General features: G+C 45.7%; 1 protein-coding gene across 2 annotated transcripts; it reads right to left on the reverse strand.

Annotated features, from left to right (window-relative positions):
* Window positions 1-1,360: 1,360 nt before the first annotated feature.
* ubap1 (ubiquitin associated protein 1) lies at window positions 1,361-20,182 on the reverse strand. Of its 2 annotated transcripts, XM_080530261.1 has the most exons (7): window positions 20,075-20,182; window positions 15,858-15,906; window positions 15,620-15,744; window positions 8,124-8,882; window positions 6,950-7,114; window positions 5,694-5,795; window positions 1,361-2,914 (listed from the first exon to the last, which is right to left on the reverse strand). In XM_080530261.1, the coding sequence occupies exons 2-7, from the start codon at window positions 15,895-15,897 to the stop codon at window positions 2,774-2,776; spliced, it is 1,332 nt and encodes a 443-aa protein (XP_080386387.1). In that variant the 5' UTR covers window positions 15,898-15,906; window positions 20,075-20,182; the 3' UTR covers window positions 1,361-2,773. The 2 variants fall into 2 exon arrangements, with proteins under 2 accessions (XP_080386387.1, XP_080386388.1); XM_080530262.1 differs by lacking the exons at window positions 15,620-15,744; window positions 15,858-15,906; window positions 20,075-20,182 and adding an exon at window positions 15,292-15,316.
* Between the last annotated feature and the right edge of the window lie 790 nt (window positions 20,183-20,972).

The following is a 20,972-nucleotide window of genomic DNA, read 5'->3' on the forward strand; positions in this document are numbered from 1 at the left end:
CACACTCAGGCGAAGCCTAAACTACAAGTACGGGTTCTAACATGAGTCTTCAGGTGTCAAGTTGTAGCTCATCGCATGGGGCGCGACTTGGCAAACCACCTCAACTACACACACGCAAAACTCAAACTTTCGCATAAATCGTGCATTTATGTGAAATCAAGATTTTGTGTTTAAGTGAAAGACATGCATACATCTGAAGTTAGGATTAGTCTCACTGTAAACCATGCAGAAAACACTCTCCCCACACTCACCCTAACCCCACCTCACACTCACCTTTAAAACAAATGGACCAATCATCACCAGGGCCCAGTTGTTCAAAACATTTAATCTGGATCAGAATGATCCATTCTTTTTTTGCTATCCAAGATCAGACCGAGCTGGCTGATTTCCCCTATACAACTCAAAATAATCCAGGTAGATTTGATCCTGGATAGCAAAAAAGAATCGGGATCATTCTGGTCCAGATTAAAAGGGCTGAGAAGGTTGAACTGTTCTTTTGGTTCAGAGCCAGGTCTGGAGGCAGCCTGGCCCCTTCCACCCACTGCTACATTGCCAGAATGCTGCATGACAGGAGGTGATGGGTTAATACCTCTAGGTCCTGTGGGGTTCTTCCAGGGAGGGTGGCCTACACTGCCAAGACCATGTGACTATGGGAGAGACACACACCTGACAATTGTGTTGGCTAACATACTATCCATTAAATGATCAAACGCTACACGTTTTCAAAGACATGACTTAAACCATGTGATTCTGAGAAGTCAAATCATATCGGCAGACAACAGTTTGTTAGCAGATTCCAAGTCATTCTGAGAAGACAAATCATATCGGCAGACAACAGTTTGTTAGCAGATTCAGACCACAGGATTGGATAGCTGACAACCTCAGAACAAGGTGGACATTTCCATAGTAATGTTCCCCTCTACTGCATCTACTTTAAGACCTTAATCTTGTTACATGTAGGAAAAGATCCCCTCCAACACCGGGAAGATCAAGACTGATTTGTTTTTCTTAATTTGTCAAATTGGGTTAATGGACATGTCAACAAGATGCTTGGTTGCGAGTGGGCAGACATACATTTGTCACACGACTGATGTTTGAAATGGGGAATATCATGGCACTTTAAAATACCTGTCGATTCATACACACAGGTTGGTAGTCAAGAGTTTATGGAGGGGGAAACATAGCTATACATAGAGTATCATTCCAACATAAAATACCACTCTATTGAATGAGTAAAAGATTCTGTCTTGGTTGTGATTCCTTTATAGCACACCAGGGGGGGCCCAAACACAAACACTCCCTTCATGAATTAGTGTGAAGAGTACTTATATGGAATGAATGGTGAGACAAACAAATGTTTATTATATAATAGTTGATAGGGGAGCATGAAACCAAATCATTGAGGGGAATAAATGACAGCAAACATGAAAAATCAAACATTCTCTTCAAGTGAGGATATCTCAACCAAAGGCTCTCGGCTCATTTCTCACCAACGACCCAATATCTCAAAAGTTGCCGGTCACATATCATTAAACATCTCTATTGCACAAAAGTTTGGCTGTGGAACAACCCAATCCTAACATCTCAGGGGTTTCTTCTTGGCTCTCTTCTTAGTCTGTAAATCAAAGACACACAAGGACCTTTCCAAAGCACCACTCCTACTCCTCACTTATCATATGCCGTTTACATTTATTTTTCACTATATTGATCTGTTTATGATTAAATGTGCCGGTGGTCGATATCTATGTTTGTGATGTGTATGTATGCCTGCGCGGTTCTTCTCTGAGCCAGTGGGTGTGTTGGTTGTTGGTTTGATGTTTGGACACATTCTGTATTACCTGCAAAAGAATCAACCGACTCATTCAACTCTTTTCTCAGTCCATTCCAGTGCAGGAGGAGCCAACTGGGGCAGTAGTAGCATGTATCGGTTATATATATATTTTGTTTATGGTTCTGTTAATGCAGTTCCTAAAACAGAAAGCAAAGAAAGAGGGGAAACTCTTAAAGACCCAACAATTTAAGAATGTATGTTTGTCCTTCCAAACAGACAGACAATATGGAACGATCCAAAAACAACAGCAGAGAAAAGATGAGGGGGGGAAAAAAACCATGAGCAACAGTCGCAGGAACAGAGAGGGCACTTCTTGGGAGTCAGGTCTCTGTCCTGCGACAGTACGTCAGTACGTCAGTTTGCGTTTTTTCAGGGTTCGGGTGTCAGGGTGTTCAGACGTTTGTCACACAAGAGCCGCTGGGGGCGCCCGTTCCTTGCCACCCACCATTTTGTAGACCGGCATTCAGCAGTGGAAGATGGCAGCTTCGTTGGCTGGGAGCGTCAGCGGAACCTTTTCACCTGTGGTACGTTAAGAGCAGGCCAGTAAGCTCCTCCCTAACCCACCACTCACTTTCCTTCAGCCCCGTCTACAGCACATCCTTTGGACAGTTACATTTTCATTTTGGCCAATACTGCAGAAAAAGCGAAAGAGGCATGGAATCCCAAAACTAATCACCCTAAACCATCCATCTCAAATTTCAGGTGTGCGTTTCTTTCGTTGCCCCCCCCCTCATGTCACTCTTGCCACATAGTCTTTCAGAAGAGCTGAGTCATTATGTTTAAGTGCGATGTCCAGAATAGGGTAGACACCAGAAGTACGAGGCTGGCTGGGCTTTCTCCACCCTGTGCTTTAGTGGGCAGGCCGGGGCAGGGAGGGGGGGCCTGTGTGGTGGGTGGTACTGTACTGGGAGATTGGCCTGGAGGGGTGGAGGGTGGGGGACCTCAGCTGGCCGTGGCGCGGGCCATGAGGTCCTCCAGCGCTTTGTCCTGGTCGTTGTTGTGCACCAGCAGCACCTCCTTGATGGCGTCCCTCTCGAAGCCCATCTCGCCGAAGCGTGACATCAGCTGCAGGCACTCCAACGCCTGAGACGCAACACACAGAGAGAGAGAGAGAGAGAGAGAGAGAGACAGGGTTGGGTTGGATATGGAATGGAATGGAATGGACTTTATTCGTCATTGCTACAGTACAGGTACCAAACAACGAAATTTAGGAGGGGTGGCTCCCCTGGTGTTAGGAAAGGAAAAAGAAAACACATTTTAGAAAAAAGCATAGATGCATAAAATCACAAGAATATACAGTGGGGTGCAAAGATTTGGACACCCCTGGTTTAAATGTTTGTTACAATTAATCTCCATGTGATTGAAAGCAAACCTGAACACTAAATGCTACAAAGTTAAACATTCTGCAAGCAAGGTTTCTTTTCATATTAATTAAAGTTTTTAAATGATAAAAAAGGAAAAGGGCCCTGTGCAAGAGTTTGGGAACCCTTTTGGATTATTCTTTGTTACCTTTTGAGAAGATGATTACCGTATTTTCCGCACTATAAGGCGCACTTAAAAGCCTTTAATTTTCAAAAAAACCGACAGTGCGCCTTATAACCCGGAGCGCCTTATATATGGATCAATTGGTTAATTTGTTGATCCATACTGGTTGTACACGGCGCTCAAGGCGCTCTGTCAAAATGTTTCAGTACGACTGGTAAACTACAAAGCCGCACCGCTTGCAGCATTACGGTAATCAGTAAACACCGGTATACTGTGCTTACACAGTCCCACACCACTTGTGTGTGTATAAAGACCCCAAGTAAAGAAGACTAAACAGAGTTTCCGAGGGAACAAAGTGAGATTCTTGGTGCTTTCAACTTTAAGTTTTAAAGTACCCACTCGATATAATAAACAACAGTTTAACGATCACTAAACACTTATCATTTGTGTATTGGATTCATTATTCTCGTTTGCCGGAGGCTACCGGTAAGGGAGGGTTGACTTGTAAACATAGTTTCGTTTTAGCTCGTGTTCAAAAGCAAGAACTGTGTGTTCATCTAGTTATGTGTAGTTATGTGTTTTTAGCATGTCGATGTTCTCCCAGTATGTTGTCATGTTATTAAAATACAGTTTAGACCTTCGTAGCGATGTGTTTTGTTAGCTGTTAGCCGCTAGCAGCGTTTGTTGTGGTTTGGTCAGAGTCACTTTTCTCCCATTCAGTGTTTGAGGTGAACCAACATTCAAATACGCCTGTCGTGTTCAATCTTTCTCTGATTTGAATGTATGACACATCATTTGAAAGCTTACAATCTGTAGTTTAAGCATGTGTAAAAACTGAAAAAGTACGTTGCACATTTCACCAGGAGCTGTCACATATTGGTTGTTGGTTATAATTGTATAGCCTATTGGTTGTTTTCTGGTGTTGTTTTGCTCTGTTTGTAGTCTACTTGATGTATTTTTATCAGCTGTTAAATCACCACAGCGGTTAATCCACTAATAGAGATAATAGCAGATTGAAAATGCTTGTAGCTAACTACTCTATATCTCGTGGTTGCAGCTATTGCGAATTGCTATTCACGCGAGTCAGCTGTGAATCACCGCAGGTCCTTGACGCTTGTTGCAAAAATGGATGACGAACGGCTGATACTTGAGGTGGAAAAATATATATTTTTGACAGTGGAGCAGGTAGAACGTTGACGGTGACAACGCTCAGGTGGAGCTTGGACAACGGGAAGTTGACACAACACCGATGGAGAGGTGACGCAACGCAGTAGGTGGAGCTTGGGCGTAAAGCAACCCCAGTCAAACGTTTGACTGCAGTATCTATTCTATGCGCCTTATAATCCGGTGCGCCTTATAATCCGGTGCGCCCTGTATATGAAAACAGTTCTAAAATAGGCCATTCATTGAAGGTGCGCCTTATAATCCGGTGCGCCTTATAGTGCGGAAAATACGGTACTAAGGCCCAGACCAAGGTGATTTACTCGTTAGGGCTTCAATGAGTCAGGTGAATATAATTCCAGGGTTAAACTATATATTCTGAAGTAACTCCATGCCTTCTAAAGCATACGACTGCGATGGCTGTGGTGTCTGGTGTTAAAACCATGGGTTCCTCTAAACAGTTGGATGGACGATGGACACGAGGATGTCAGAATCAAGATAGTTCATTCACCATCAAGGAGAAGGCTACAAAAAACTGTTAGAAACATCATCAGAAAATGGAAAATAAATGGAACAATTGAAGCCAAGGCAAGATCTGGAAGACCAAGAAAACTTTCAGATAGAATGGCCGGAGATCTGGTGAGAAATGCTCAGAAGAACCCACACATCACTGCAAAAAAGAGTATCAGAGATCAGACACCGGTCTAGTTGTTCACAGGACAACAATACAGCCTACCTTAAACAACAAAGACCTACATGGCAGAGTTGCTAGAAAGAAGCCTTTCCTACGACCTCAACACAAAATTAAGCGTCTGAAGTATGCAAAAGAAAACCTTGAGAAACCTGAAGCCTATTGGAACAATATGCTTTGGACTGATGAAACCAAAATGTAACTTTTTGGCCACAACCAAAGAAGGTAGGTTTGGAAAAAAAAGGGTGAAGCATTTGTAGAGAAGAACACCTTGCCAACTGTTAAGCATGGAGGTGAAGGTCAGGTTAGATATATATAAGAGAGAGAGAGACGACGAGGCCCCTACTGACGAGGCGAGCCACACTGTGGACGTACCTTCTCCTCTGAACACTATGGACGAGGTACCTTCTCCTCTGAACACTATGGACGAGGTCCCTTCTCCTCTGAACACTATGGACGAGGTACCTTCTCCTCTGAACACTATGGACGAGGTACATTCTCCTCTGAACACTGGGGATGACGTACCTTCTCCTCTGAACACTGGTACATCTCCAAGCACTCCTCCACCGCGCTGGCATCAAAGCCCCGCTCACACAGACGCGCATGGGTAAACAGGTAATCCAGCACCTGGGACAGAGGGTGGGACACAAACCATGAGGATGGCTTTATGTGTTGGCAAAGCCTTGATCTAAGACACGGTATGGGTTAGTCCAGATGAGTCAAATGTTCAAAATGAATGAAGCCCAACACTTAGGATGACATAATGGTTATAGGATACAAAAAGAAGACTGAATATGTACCTTTAGTGAAAGTTGTTTTGCTGTGTTCAGATCTAATGATGATGATGGCATCTAAATAGAAATATATTTTCTCGATGCAACCTAAGCTAACTGGCTAAATGTTATTAACTCTTGATGTTGCTAACACCTGCATGATGATGCAGGGGCACTAGCAAATACGTGTAACATTCTAAACAAAAAAGTGAAAAGTGCTACATTATTGCTACACTGTTTAAAAGGAAAGATCCCTGGGTGTTAAAACTATGGTGACCTCATGGTAATGATGCTGGATAGGTGTTTTTGAGACAAAAAAATCCCTAATCCAAATGCAATTATTTGATTAATCCCAGCATTATTTTTATTGTCTGGTGGATCAAACACATTGGCATACACACTGACAGACAGACAGAAACACAGACAGAGACACACAGACAGAGACACACACAGACAAACAGACATAGAGAGACAGACAGACAGAGACACACACACACACACACACACACACACACACACAAACAGACAGACAGAGACACACACACACAGACAGACAAACAGACAGACACACAGACAGATAGAGACACACAGACAGAGACACACACAGACAAACAGACAGACACACAGACAGATAGAGACACACAGACAGAGACACACACAGACAAACAGACATAGAGAGACAGACAGACAGAGACACACACACACACACACACACACACAAACAGACAGACAGAGACACACACACACAGACAGACAAACAGACAGACACACAGACAGATAGAGACACACAGACAGAGACACACACAGACAAACAGACAGACACACAGACAGATAGAGACACACAGACAGAGACACACACAGACACAAACAGACAGACAGAGACACACAGAGACACACACAGACACAGACAGACAGAGACACACACAGACACAGACAGACAGAGACACACACACAGACACAAACAGACAGACAGACACATCTCTCATGGCCTGCGGCTGCTGTGCCCACCTGCTCCACGTTCTGGCCCTGCCTCTGCATGGCGCGGAGGACCCCCTCGTAGGAGTAGCCCATCCCCACGATGGTCTCCACACACTGCCGCTCGCTGGGGGAGAGGCTGGGCAGGGCCCCTCCACAGGGGAGAGGGGCAGGCTCCGTGCCTGGGCCAGCATTCATCTGCATGGGGGGGGGCGGGCGGAGAGAGAGGACAGTCGTTATATTTGTCGTTAAAGCAGCTTACAGGGTTCCCACACCTTCTGAAACATCAAATTCAAGCACCTTTCAAGAGTCAATTCCCTCAAATTCAAGGACCCAACACGGCATAGTTTGAGACAGATCTAGATGAGAATTTGTATAATAGGAGCTATCTGCTCACACACAACAATTAAAAAGAGAGGCTTGAATGTGTGAACACTAGATGGTCTCTTGCCTTCTTTACCACAGCACAGCAAAACAATATATATAGATGTCATCCCTTTCCCTTCCACTTTAGTGATGTCATCTCTTTCCCTTCCACTTAAGTGATGTCATCTCTTTCCCTTCCACTTAGGTGATAAATGTCATCCCTTTCCCTTCCACTTAAGTGATAAATGTCATCTTTCCCTCCCACTTAAGTGATGTCATCCCTTTCCCTCCCACTTTAGTGATAAATGTCATCTCTTTCCCTCCCACTTAAGTGATCTCATCCCTTTCCCTTCCACTTAAGTGATCTCATCCCTTTCCCTTCCACTTAAGTGATCTCATCCCTTTCCCTCCCACTTTAGTGATGTATGTCTGTGGTGGACACCAGTGAAGATGTTTGCCAGCCAGGCCAGGTGGAGAGGCCAGGCTAGGTGGAGAGGTCTTGGAGAGCTCATTTTGCATCACTTTACTCATTACTACCTCTCACACCCACTGCCACCGAGTGCAATACTCATGACATTTTACTGGTACTATTTTATTTTAGTGTTGTGTCAATTGTCCCAATTGTCTCACTTATGTCTCTTGTACTATTGTTACTAATAGTGTGTTATTGTGTTGTGCTGCAATGTCAGGAAGGCCAAGGAGTCGACTCTCTTAGACTTGTGTAACGTGACATAACAACACAACTTGAAACTGAATGCAACCTGGTTTGGGACTGTGGCCTACGTGTGGGCTTACAGGACACTAGCCAGATGTTGTGGTTGGGTTCTCAGTGGTTCTCTACCTGTTTTGGGTTCCCGTTCTGGATGTGACTCTGTGGCTCCTGCCGCCCGATCACATGATGGGCTTTCTGCTGGGGCGGCAGGCTGCCGTTAGGGAGGGTGCGTGGGGCAGGGGCCGGGGCCAGGCTGTAGGAGTCCACGGGGTCAGACAGCTTGGGGAAGGTCAGCGAGCGGATGTTGCACGGGCGATCCGCCCGGCCCCCAGCTCTGTCCATGTCCAGCAGCGCCACCAGCCCGTTGGGTTTGTGGACGAAGCTTCCTTTGGTTGTCTGGGGTGTGGCCGCGGGTGCGGGGGGAGGAGGAGGGGGGGGGCTGTTGCTGCGCGAGGCCGGCCCGGCCTGGGGGGGGGGGGCCTCCGGCGGGGACACGGACTGCGGCTGGTGCTGCAGGATGCTGCGCAGCTCCTCCCGGTCGTCCAGCGTCTTCAGCTCCAGCTTGTCAAAGGGGTCCTCCTCGCGCTCGAAGTCGGCCAGGTCGAAGCTCTGCGGCTGCGGGGTGCTGCTGGGCTTGGCCTGCCTGGCGGGGGCCGGCAGGGGGGTTAGGATGTCGTTGTGCCGGAGGCCCGCCATCACCGGGTTCATGGCCGGCGGCGGGGGGGGGTCCTGCTCCTCGGCCGGGGGCTCGGCCTGGGCCGGGGGCTGGCGCTCCCTGCTCTCCGCCTCGGCCCGGGCCAGCGCCTCGGCCGCCCGGCCCTCCGCGGCCCTGGCCTCGTCCAGCTCCTCCCCCCAGCGCACGCTCCGGGCCTCCAGGGAGAAGTCGTACTGCCGTGAGGAGAGAGAGAGAATTAAACACACAGGAAAGAAATTTCATTGCACCACATTTACAACCCCTAAGTTCATGCGTCAATGGAACCTCTCCGCACACCTCACCCGTGCTTCAGCTGAAAGACAAACTCTCCTGACCCACCGGCTGAAAGACCTAAACTCTCCTGACCCACCGGCTGAAAGACCTAAACTCTCCTGACCCACCGGCTGAAAGACCTAAACTCTCCTGACCCACCGGCCTCGCACAGAAACAGCCCCCCACACACGGGGTCATGAGCAACACGTCAGTAGGTAGGACTGCACACGGCTGTTGAGCTTCCTCTGCTTGTTTTCTCTGGCGGCCTCGTAGCAAAGTAGCGAAAGCGCATCATCACATCATCACCCCCAAACTAAGAGTTGTAAAACCTTGTACAGGCAGGAGGGATCTGACTATGGTTTGACTACAGTCAGGTCCAGAGATATTTGGACTCTGACATCATTTTTGGAATGAATGAATGGTCTTTATTGTCATTAATACAGTACAGGTACCATACAACGAAATTTAGGAGGGGGGGCTCCCCTGGTGCTTGGAAAAAAAAACAAGAATTTTAGCTGTTTACCAAAACATCTTCAAGTTACAGTTATATACAGAATACAGAATTTGGGATTTAAGTGCAGGCTCTCAGGTCATGTTCTCACATGAAAGTCCAAATCGAGACCCGGAGCAAGTGGATGACTTCGCAACATTGTTGCATAAATTATTTCTCTGATTTGCGTTCTCACAGCCCTTCATGTAAACAAAGTAACATACGCAATCGAAGCAACAGACTTTGTAGTTGATTGGTCAGAAAATGTTAGAATTGCCCGTTGTCCCGCTCTTATCCAGATCAACACGCGTGCGCTGTTGTCTTCCTATGGACTGCGTCGGGCAGCGTTCTCACCAAAAGCGAAGCGAAGCAAAGTGATGGATGCGTCGTTTCTAACCAAAGCGAAACCACCCTTTTCAAGCGGAGCATCCGTTGGTTCTTTGCTGCGGGAGCAACTTCGAATGCGCGTTCTCACAGCTCCAAACGATGCAGAGCAAAGCGAACTTTATCCTAAACTCTGTTTCAAGTGAAGCAAATGTTCTAGTGAGAACACACCCTCAGCTTTAATTTGAGGGTATTCACATCCAAATTGGAGGAGGGGTTTTTGATATGTGGCCCCCTCTTTTTCAAGGGTCCAAAAGTAATTGGACGATTGAATCAACAGCTGTTTCATGGACAGATCTGGGCTATTCCTTTGTTATGTCTTCATCAGTTAAGCAGGTAAAAGGTCTGAGTGGCATCTGCATTTGGAAACTGTTGCTGTGAACGCACAACATACGGTCAAAGGATCTCTCAGTGCAAGTGAAACAGGCCATCCTTTGGCTGCAAAAACAAACAGAAAAATCCATCAGAGAGAGAACATTAGGAGTGGCCAAATCAACTGTTTGGTACATTCTGAGGAAAAAAGAACGCACTGGTGAGCTCGGCACCACAAAAAGGTCTGGACGTCCACGGAAGACAACAGTGGTGGATGATCACAGGATCCTTTACGTGGTAAGAAAAACCCCTTCACAACATCCAGGCAAGTGAAGAACAGTCTCCAGGAGGTAGGCATATCATTATCCAAGTCTACCATGATGAGAAGACTTCACAAGAGCAAATACAGAGGGTTCACCACAAGGTGCAAACCATTCATAAGTCTCAAGAATAGAAACACCAGATTAGACTTTGCCAAACAAACTCTAAAAGCCAGCCGAGTTGGAAAAATGTATGGAGGAGGCTTGGAACGGCTCATACGACATCATCTGTAAAACATGGTGGAGGCAGCGTGATGACATGGGCATGCATGGCTTCCAATGCCACTGGGTCACTTGTGTTTATTGATGATGTGACAGAAAACAGAAGCAGACGGATGAATTCTGAAGTGTTTAGGTCTGTCTGCTCAGATTCAGCCAAATTCAGCATAGTTGATTGGACAGCGCTTCACAGTACAGACAATGGCCCAAAACATAGGCCTACTGCGAAAGCAACCCAGGAGGTTTTTAAGGCAAAGAAGTGGAATATGGTGCAATGGCCCACGAACAAACAACATCTGAAGACAGCTGCAGTAAAGGCCTGGCAAAGCATCACAAAGGAGGAAACCCAGTATTTGGTGATATCCATGGGTTCCAAACTTCAGGCAGTCAGGCAGGATTCTCGACAAAGTATTAAAAATGTACTTTTATTTACGATTATGTTAATTTGTACAATTACATTTGAGCCCCTGAAAATTGGGGACTGTGTATAATAATTGTTCTAATTCCTAAACATTTCATACACATTTATGTTCAACCCCTTGAATTAAAGCTGAAAGTCTGCATTTCGATTGTTTCATTCCAAATCCATTGTGGTGGCATACAGAGACAAAATTATGGAAATTGTGTCAGTCCAAATATTTCGGGAGCTAACTGTATGTATTTGCAAAAAAGGTAAGCCTTTTGTGAGGATGCAAAATGGTTTTCTCTAAAGCAAACCTCTGACAGTGGATCATCGACATTATTCAACTTAACCAACCAAGTATAAGACGACTGAATTAAAGTTGAGGAAAAGCACCGCAACTTCTGTAGTTAGTTTAGCAAAGTGATGGGAGTACTCAAATACAGTATATAGCAGGAGTACTCAAATACAGTATATAGCAGGAGTACTCAAATACAGTATATAGGAGGAGTACTCAAATACAGTATAGAGGAGGAGTACTCAAATACAGTATAGAGGAGGAGTACTCAAATACAGTATATAGGAGGAGTACTCAAATACAGTATAGAGGAGGAGTACTCAAATACAGTATAGAGGAGGAGTACTCAAATACAGTACATAGGACTGCACCAGAACTCTGCTGCCCGTCTGCTCACCTCCACTCGCCGCCTGTCCTCCAAAACCTACACTGGCTCTGGGTCACCTTGCCGACCTCTTCCCCCTCCACACCCCCTCCCGTTGCCTCAGGTCTGACGACCAAACCACCCTCAAGACCACCAGGACCAAGCTGCGGGACCTGGGGTGATAGGGCCTTTTCAGCCGCAGCCCCGTCCCTCTGGAACGCCCTCCCCGACCACATCAGACAGGCCAACACCCTCCCAACATTTAAACAGGTCCTCAAAACCCACCTCTTCAAGCTCGCCATCACCAGTTAACCCTCTCCCCCTCCCCTTCCCATGTGTCCCCAGCACTACCTTAATTAGGCCCCTATACTTTCTTTTATTCATTTTTTGTTTCTTTTTATTATTACTACTCAATCTTTTCAGTTTGTAAAGCGTCTTTGGGTGTCTAGAAAAGCGCTATATACAAGTCTAATGTATTATTATTAGGGATGCACGATATGCATTTTTCCAACTGATACCGATAACTGATATTTACCCGCTTCTCGTGGCCGATAACCGTTATGAGAACCGATATGAGAACAGATATAATTTCACAGTTGATAACCCGTAGTTCATGCACACCTGAAGGTAAGAAAGGCTATGTAGTGAGCAAAGATTGATGATTTAATATTCCATAGTGATCTCACCAAATCTAACTTACATCACTATTGTTAACACAACAAAGAGAACACTTCTGACTCTTCAAATGTTGAAATCATTTAAGCTTCTTTCACACATAGTTCCCTGTAACTTCAATAGAATCCCAAGCTGTGCCGTCCAGCCATTTTCGCCGTTCACTCATGAGTCAAATGCCGGTAGATTCGCGTCTTGCTCCCTTTAACACATGTCGTCGTTTCTCTGGTTGCGAGATCTAAACTACTAGAACTGAAAGCGGCAGGTAACAGGCACGTAACATCCATATGCTGTATATATAAATAAATATATTTGACAACCAGCAAGACACCGGAGCACTCGTATCTATAACAAACGCGGAGATTGTATGAGCCCCGCGTCAGTCAGCCTTTCCGTAGAAATACATCGCTCCGTTATACAGTATATCTCAAAAGTGAGTACACCCTTTAGATTTGTGCAAATATTCTGTTATATCCTTTCAGGGGATAACATTATCCTACTGAAACTTTGATAGAACTTAAAGTAGTCAGTGTGCTGCTTGAATAACAGTATAGATTTATTGTCCTTTGAAAATTACTCAGTACACAGCTGTTAATGTCTAAACAGCTGGCAACAAAAGTGAGTACACCCGATAGTGAACATGTCCTAATTGTGCCCGATGATGTTGTTTTCCCACCCTGGTGTCATGTGACTCGTTAGTGTTACAAGGATTCAGGTGTAAATGATAAGCAGGGCTGTTAAATTTGGTGTTTTGGGCACAATTCTCTCTGAATGCTGGACAACATGGCACCTCATGGCAAGGAACTCTCTGAGCGGCTGAAAAAAAGGATTATTGTGCTTCACAAAGATGGCCTTGGCTATAAGAAGATTGCCAACACCCTGAAAATGAGTTGCAGCACAGGCTAAGATCATACAGCGGTTTTCCAGGACAGGTTCCACTCGGAACAGGCCTCGCCAGGGTCGACCAAAGAAGTTGAGTCCACGTGCTCAGCGTCATATCCAGAGGCTGGTTTCCAAAAATAGATGTGCGAGTGCTTCCAGGTTGCAGAAGTGGGATGTCAGCCTGTCAGTGCCCAGACCAAACGCCACACACTGCATCAAATCGGTTTGTATGGCCGTCGCCCCAGACAGAAGCCTCTTCTGAAACCGATGCATAAGAAAGCCCGCAAACAGTTTGCTGAAGACAATGAATCCAAGAACATGAGTTACTGGAACCATGTCCTGTGGTCTGATGAGACCAAAATAAACCTGTTTGGGTCAGATGGTGTCCGGCGTGTGTGGCGGCACCCTGGTGAGGAGTACCAAGACAAATGTGTTTTGCCTACAGTCAAGCATGGTGGTGGCAGCATCATGGTCTGGGGCTGCATGAGTGCTGCCGGCACTGGGGAGCTGCATTTCATTGAGGGACACATGAATTCCAATATATACTGTGACATCCTGCAGCAGAGCATGATCCTCTCTCTTCGGAAACTGGGCCGTAGGGCAGTTTTCCAACATGATAATGACCCTAAACACACCTCCAAGATGACAACGGCCTTGCTGAAGAAGCTGAAGGTTAAGGTGATGGACTGGCCAAGTATGTCTCCAGACCTAAACCCAATTGAGCACATGTGGGGCATCCTCAAGAGGAAGGTGGAGGAGTGCAAGGTGTCCAACATCCGTGGGCTCCGTGATGTCGTCATGGAGGAGTGGAAGAAGATTCCAGAAGCAACCTGTGCAGCTCTGGTGAATTCCATGCCCAGGAGGGTTAAAGCAGTGCTAGATAACAATGGTGGTCACACAAAATATTGACGATGAGAGAGCAGTGAGCGGATGACTGGATGTGAGCATGTATTTGACTAATGCCGATAGGTTCGTGTCTTGCTCCGAAACCAGAGCTGTCGGCGCCGACAGGATTTTACAGCGTTCCTTCAAACAATGGTAATTCATTAACTATATGCCCAATCTAAACAATTCAAACAGTTTCTGAAAGCAGAGAATTTGCACTTTTTGAACAGTTGAACAGTATAGGCTTATTACAGTAGTTCACCGAACTTTTGCCGAACATGTATTGCAAATTGCAAATCTGCCTCAGAAACTCAGAAAAATTTCCACACCGGGGAAGCCATGTTTCGCTCTCGTCTCGACACTGCGTGGCTGTACGCAGGCGCAGCATCATGAGCGCGACAACCGGAACCAGAAATATTTCCGGCTTCATATTATCGGCTCTATATCGGCTAAAATGTTATAAAACCGATAAATATTTAATAACATTAATTTCCCAATATCGGGCCGATAATATTGTGCATCCCAAATTATAATTATTACTCAAATACAGTAGAAGTACTCAAATACAGTAGATAGAGTTCTCCAGCACCCATGTAATTTCAATCATTGATGCGATGGTGCCACGTTGACATTGCTGCGGGAACCTTTGGAGAACTACATTCTGGGGGGAAATGCTGGACTCAACTGGACTCACCTGCATGTCTGCCAGCACAGAGACACAGTCAGGCAACTCACCTGCATGTCTGCCAGCACAGAGACACAGTCAGGCAACTCACCTGCATGTCTGCCAGCACAGAGACACAGTCAGGTAACTCACCTGCATGTCTGCCAGCACAGAGACACAGTCAGGCAACTCACCTGCATGTCTGCCAGCACAGAGACACAGTCAGGTAACTCACCTGCATGTCTGCCAGCACAGAGACACAGTCAGGTAACTCACCTGCATGTCTGCCAGCACAGAGACACAGTCAGGCAACTCACCTGCATGTCTGCCAGCACAGAGACACAGTCAGGCAACTCACCTGCATGTCTGCCAGCACAGAGACACAGTCAGGCAACTCACCTGCATGTCTGCCAGCACAGAGACACAGTCAGGCAACTCACCTGCATGTCAGCCAGCACAGAGACACAGTCAGGCAACTCACCAGCATGTCTGCCAGCACAGAGACACAGTCAGGTAACTCACCTGCATGTCTGCCAGCACAGAGACACAGTCAGGCAACTCACCTGCATATCTGCCAGCACAGAGACACAGTCAGGTAACTCACCTGCATGTCTGCCAGCACAGAGACACAGTCAGGCAACTCACCTGCATGTCTGCCAGCACAGAGACACAGTCAGGTAACTCACCTGCATGTCTGCCAGCACAGAGACACAGTCAGGCAACTCACCTGCATGTCTGCCAGCACAGAGACACAGTCAGGTAACTCACCTGCATGTCAGCCAGCACAGAGACACAGTCAGGCAGGCAGAACCCGACAGGGAGCCCCACTTTGGCAGGGCAGCGGAACTTGTCGTTGATTTTGAAGGGAACTTCATCAAGGTAGCTGATGGGGCCTAGGGTGAGAACAGGGGCCTGAGTAAACAAACACTACACCCAGCTGAAGAAGCACCTGAATGAAATATGTAGAAGAGAGAGAGAAGGCTCGCCAAAAGAAAGACACACTCACCATTGTTGTGGGTATCTGATCCAGCCTTCCTCGCAGCCATTTAGAGACACTGAAGAGAACAGAATGTAAAATGAACACATATGCACACACACACACACACACACACAAGAAGGAGAAACGGCATAAAACCAAAAGATCACCACACCGTGAAAAGGACAAACTTAACCTCTGTTTAATCTCATATTACGGTTCAATTTTTGTTTTTGAAAATCCACCTATCCTATGTTCTCATTGGGAATTTCAAAAAAACCACAGCCACATGTGGCTGGAAAGTACTAGTTTTGGAAATTCACTATTCAATATTTTCTTAACTTCCCCCATGACATCACAGGGGGCAGTTTTTGTAGGACCTTTGCAATTAGCTTGCAATTTTAGGTATGTAGACACTTATGGTGCTCTATGAGGTTAATAAGTGGTGGAGTACCCCTTTTAAGCAACACCATATCTGATGCCTCTACCTGTGAACCCACAGACCCACCGTCATTTTAAAAACCCTTCGTTTTCTTTATTCAATTGTGCTTAGTATCAAGACTGACCGAGGGACAGGGTGGTAACCTAACTAACTGTAGCTTCTAGCTCATCAAGAACCAAGTTCAGCCCCCTGTACAAACATGCACCGCAGCTTACTGACCCTCTCAAAACAAAAAGAGTGAAATGTTCCAGAACCTAGCCTGAGTAGCCTCCCTATCAGAGGGAAGACGACATCCACACTTCACACTCCTGCTTGACTTGAAACACAAGGTGTGTTTTGAAAGGCAATGGGAGTGTCACATTTGGTCAACAAAAACATCAACAAAACAATGTAGGCCTATTGTTTGTTAATAATGCTGGGCTTAGCTAAACCACCTGGGGGGTATTCCATCAACGTCACTAAAGGACAATCCAGGCTTATTTTGATAAATCCCGCAAGATTTATTAAAAAAAAAATCCAGCCTTATAAGCCTGGATTTTCCTTTAGCGAGATGAGTTATCAAGTAGGCTCTGTTGTGCAATGTTATGTGTTGTGCATGCTTGTACGTGCTCACTGTGTCAACTATTCATGAATATTCATATTGCTCTGGCCTCGGTGCTTCCACTCGTGACTACAACCAATATGAATTATTCAACCCTTCCGTGTTGGCAGAAAACGGTTGCCTTTAACAACCATCTTCATGTACGCTACAGTACTTTAACAACTATCTTCATGTATATGCTACAGTACTTTAACAACTATCTTCATGTATATGCTACAGGACTGCACATTGGAGGCAACCAAAGCAAATTAGCTTCTTTATCTTCCCTATTCCATCGTAGCACAACATGGCATACTGTGGCTTACTAGAGCTTGACATGCTGTTCTCCTACCATCTAATAGGGCTTTCACACCGCCACGGAACCCTTCCTGTTCCCGTTCTGGAACCTCCAAACCTTGGTGCTGCCTGGCGAACCAGCCCATGTTCATATCAGTGTAACCGGAACCATCAGCGTCATCAACGATGGGTGACGAAGGGGCGGGATAAACAAAAATGTCACAAGATGGCAGCTACTTCATTGGAAATCACGATAATATCTTCCACTACAGTATTTGAAATAAACACTATTTTCTATGAAAAGACACTTTCTAAACATGTTCTCTTACTAACCAGCTGCTCCGTTACTGGAATTGAAATGGCTTATGAAGTTTAAGTTCGCGCGTGCGTGTGTTTGCTGAGCATGTGAAGAAGATAGAGAGAATGCCAAAACTTTTTATCATTTTTTTCATCACCAATGATTGGATTTAGATTAGATTAGGCTACATGTTCTCCTTCCTTCTTGCTAGTCTTCACAGCCTAGAATATAACACACCCCACTGACAACGTCACAGTTCTAGTTTTTGGTTCGAGAAGAACCACTATTTTCTGGTTCCAGCTGCAAACCAACTTCTCAGGCTCCGAACCAATTTATTTTCGGTCTGAACACGCGGCCGGTTCCAGACTAGGTTCTGGAAGGCAAACCGGAACGGTTCCTTGGCGGTGTGAAAGCCCTATAAGAGACTCAAAAAGTACAGGATCCTCAGGTCCCGTACCAGCAGGCTCCAGAACAGCTTCTGCACCCTCACTCAATTACCCTTGGCACTACTACTGATTACAAATACCGGTACTACCTTTACACATGCCATATTTTTGCATATTGCATATACCTCTAGGCGGTTAGAGAGGCCGGCTAGCAATCGGAAGGTCGCTGGTTCGATCCCTGCCTCAGGAGGGAGCTGCATGTGCCCTTGAGCAAGGCACTTAACCCCTAATTGCTCCAGGGGCGCCGACTATGGCTGACCCTGTGCCTAGAGCAAAAAATACCACATTCCAACAATTGATTGACAAGTTGATTGCATGGCAAATAAAAACATTTTTTTTAAATAGCCTCTATTTATATTTTATACATCATACTGTACAAAGCTTACTACTATCCTCTCCTGTATCAATCTCCAATTTGCATCAATCTCCTCTCTCACTGACTCACTATCATGTTTTATATCACTATTTGCACTTCTGGTTAGATGCTAAACTGCATGTGGTTGTCTGGTACTTGTATTCTGCAATGACAATAAAGTTGAATCTTATCTAACATATTGATCACTTGACAAAGGGACAAGGAAAATAGAAAACAGCACAAAACGATGGATCCGATTTCCATCTTTCATTAAAAAAGACGCAACACAAAATAGCTCTAGGAGAAATTCTCAACTCAAGCCACAAGACAGGCGCGGGGAGCATGAAGGGCTGTTTTGTCTGATCCTCTGCAGCTATGACATGACACAACACAGCTTTCAGTTCACAAGAAAATTGGTTCAAATCAGTAGGGACGTGAGCCGTCCTGCTTTCAGAACTGTCTTTTTTTTTATCAGCATGACCAGAGTAGCACAGCGAGCTAGCCTAGCTTGTACGTAGTCTTTGCAAACTCTCTTCCTGTTTTTGGGTGGTTTTGTTCCATTGATTTGCATCTTAAGCCACATAGTATAATCTGATCATTTGCTCACGTCATGCCACCCCTAACACGTCATTATAAGAACATAATTTGACTGGAACTGGTGTTGTTCAGATGTAGTAGAAGTAAAACGTTCAGTGTTTACATCTAAGCAGTGGGCTGCTGAGTAGTTAATCAATATTGATGAGAAGGAACAATCTATCACTCAAACATATGACGTGTGCTATAATGCAAACAAACCGATTTGAAGGCAAGGCCTCAGTAATGAAAGACAATTCTCAATTGTTATTTTGCATCGTTTAGGCCCAGTGTAGTGAGTGTACAGTATAATTATTTATCAGATGTATATGGGACCTGTCTGTAGCATTTTCAGTTAGCTTAAACTAAAGATTGAGGGACATGAATCAACAACATTATTGACAAAGTTCATCTTGGTCACAGACTGTCAGCAAGTGAATTATTTGTTTAAATCATGTCACACCGCTATTCAGCAACCATACATCGCTGTTTAACATGTGAATAATGCAGATACTGATACTCGTAATGTAGGGTGGACCCCGGCAGGCACACTATGTACTCTACCTCGGGACCACATCAGCAATATAGACACGTCATGGCGGGACACTCAACTGGAATGTGTTTGCTGCAGTGAAATATGATTAACTGAGCAGCTCTTTCCACCGGTCCAAAACAACAAAATCATTATCGCAACAGTTGACATGAAGTCACGTATGCTAGCAAAGACTAGCTAGCTACACACAACTGCGTGATCTAAACACACCAGCCGGGATACTCGACCAGAGCTGTACGAAGCATAATCAAATCATGCTTCATATACTTCAACTTTGTTTGAAGAACCTTCTCATGACAAGGCACATTAATACTTCCCAGCTAACGTTATACAGATAGCTCTACGCATAAGCTAATGTCGCCGCTAGCTAATTGCTGTTAGCTAGGAATCAGCCAGTAAAACCAACTAGTGTACAGACAACAGTTCTACTGGACCTTAGTCACTGACACTGTGACATTACGGTCTCGACTGGTCTTAGCTTACTACGTCGCTACACACCATTAATGACATGTTCCTGAGCCATACATACCACGAAGGCAACACACTAGGCCTTTGGCAGAATACCCGAAGTCCACATCAGAGCAGTACCTTGTAGCTAAGCTAGCTTCTGTGCGCTGGCCTGTGTTGTGCGGCTCCGTTTACTCCCCCTGCCACCGCCCCTCAAGAAAACGGACAGAAATCACTTCAACATCTGCCCTCTTACCAGTATCTGCTCCGTCTTGCGTCTCAAAATACTTATTTACGCCTCTCCTCAAAGACACTATTTCTCAACTCTCCTTTGGAATAAGTTTTATTGAAATCGAAATCTCTTTCCTGCCTCATCGTAGGACGCCATCTTGATTTGTCCGTTCCTGTCTGACGTCATTTAATGACGAAAGACAGAAAAATAAACACCTACACGTTCTATGGAAGGCCAGAAGCGCAAATACCGTCTCAGAGATCTCGCGTGAAGACGTCGTATTTTGCGTCCAGACGTTAGTTTTTTTACGCGTGGACGGGTTATAGCCAATGAGGGACCTTGAATCAAGGCAGTCATACATATTAATGAGGAGTGTCACATCATTGCTATCGACAACAACGTAGGGGTACGTTGCGCATAAATTATGAATGAATGAATGAATGAATGAATGGTCTTTATTGTCATTAATACAGTACAGGTACCATACAAAACTCTGCTGCACGCCTCCTTTCAAACACCCGCTCCTGTGACCACATCACTCCTGTCCTCCACTCTCTCCACTGGCTCCCCATGAAAGAACGCATCCAATTCAAAATCCTCATCCTCACTTACAAAGCCCTCCATAGCCTGGCCCCCCCTTACCTGACTGACCTCCTTCTCCCCCACCGCCCTACCCGTACCCTCCGATCCTCATCCATTGTTCCCCTCACTGTCCCACCCTCAAAACTCAAAGGCTTCGGTCACCGTGCCTTTTCACGAGCTGCACCCCGCCTCTGGAACTCTCTCCCCCAACCCTCACTCCTCACTTTTAAATCCCACCTCAAAACCTACCTGTTCTCCCATGCCTACAGCCTCCCCTACCCCTAGCCATCTCCCCCATCCCGGCGCCCCCGCCCCCCCCCCCTTGACACGCATACAACCT

The sequence above is a fragment of the Nansenia antarctica genome, assembly GCF_963989245.1.
Source record: "Nansenia antarctica genome assembly, chromosome: 4".
NCBI lineage: Eukaryota > Metazoa > Chordata > Actinopteri > Argentiniformes > Microstomatidae > Nansenia > Nansenia antarctica.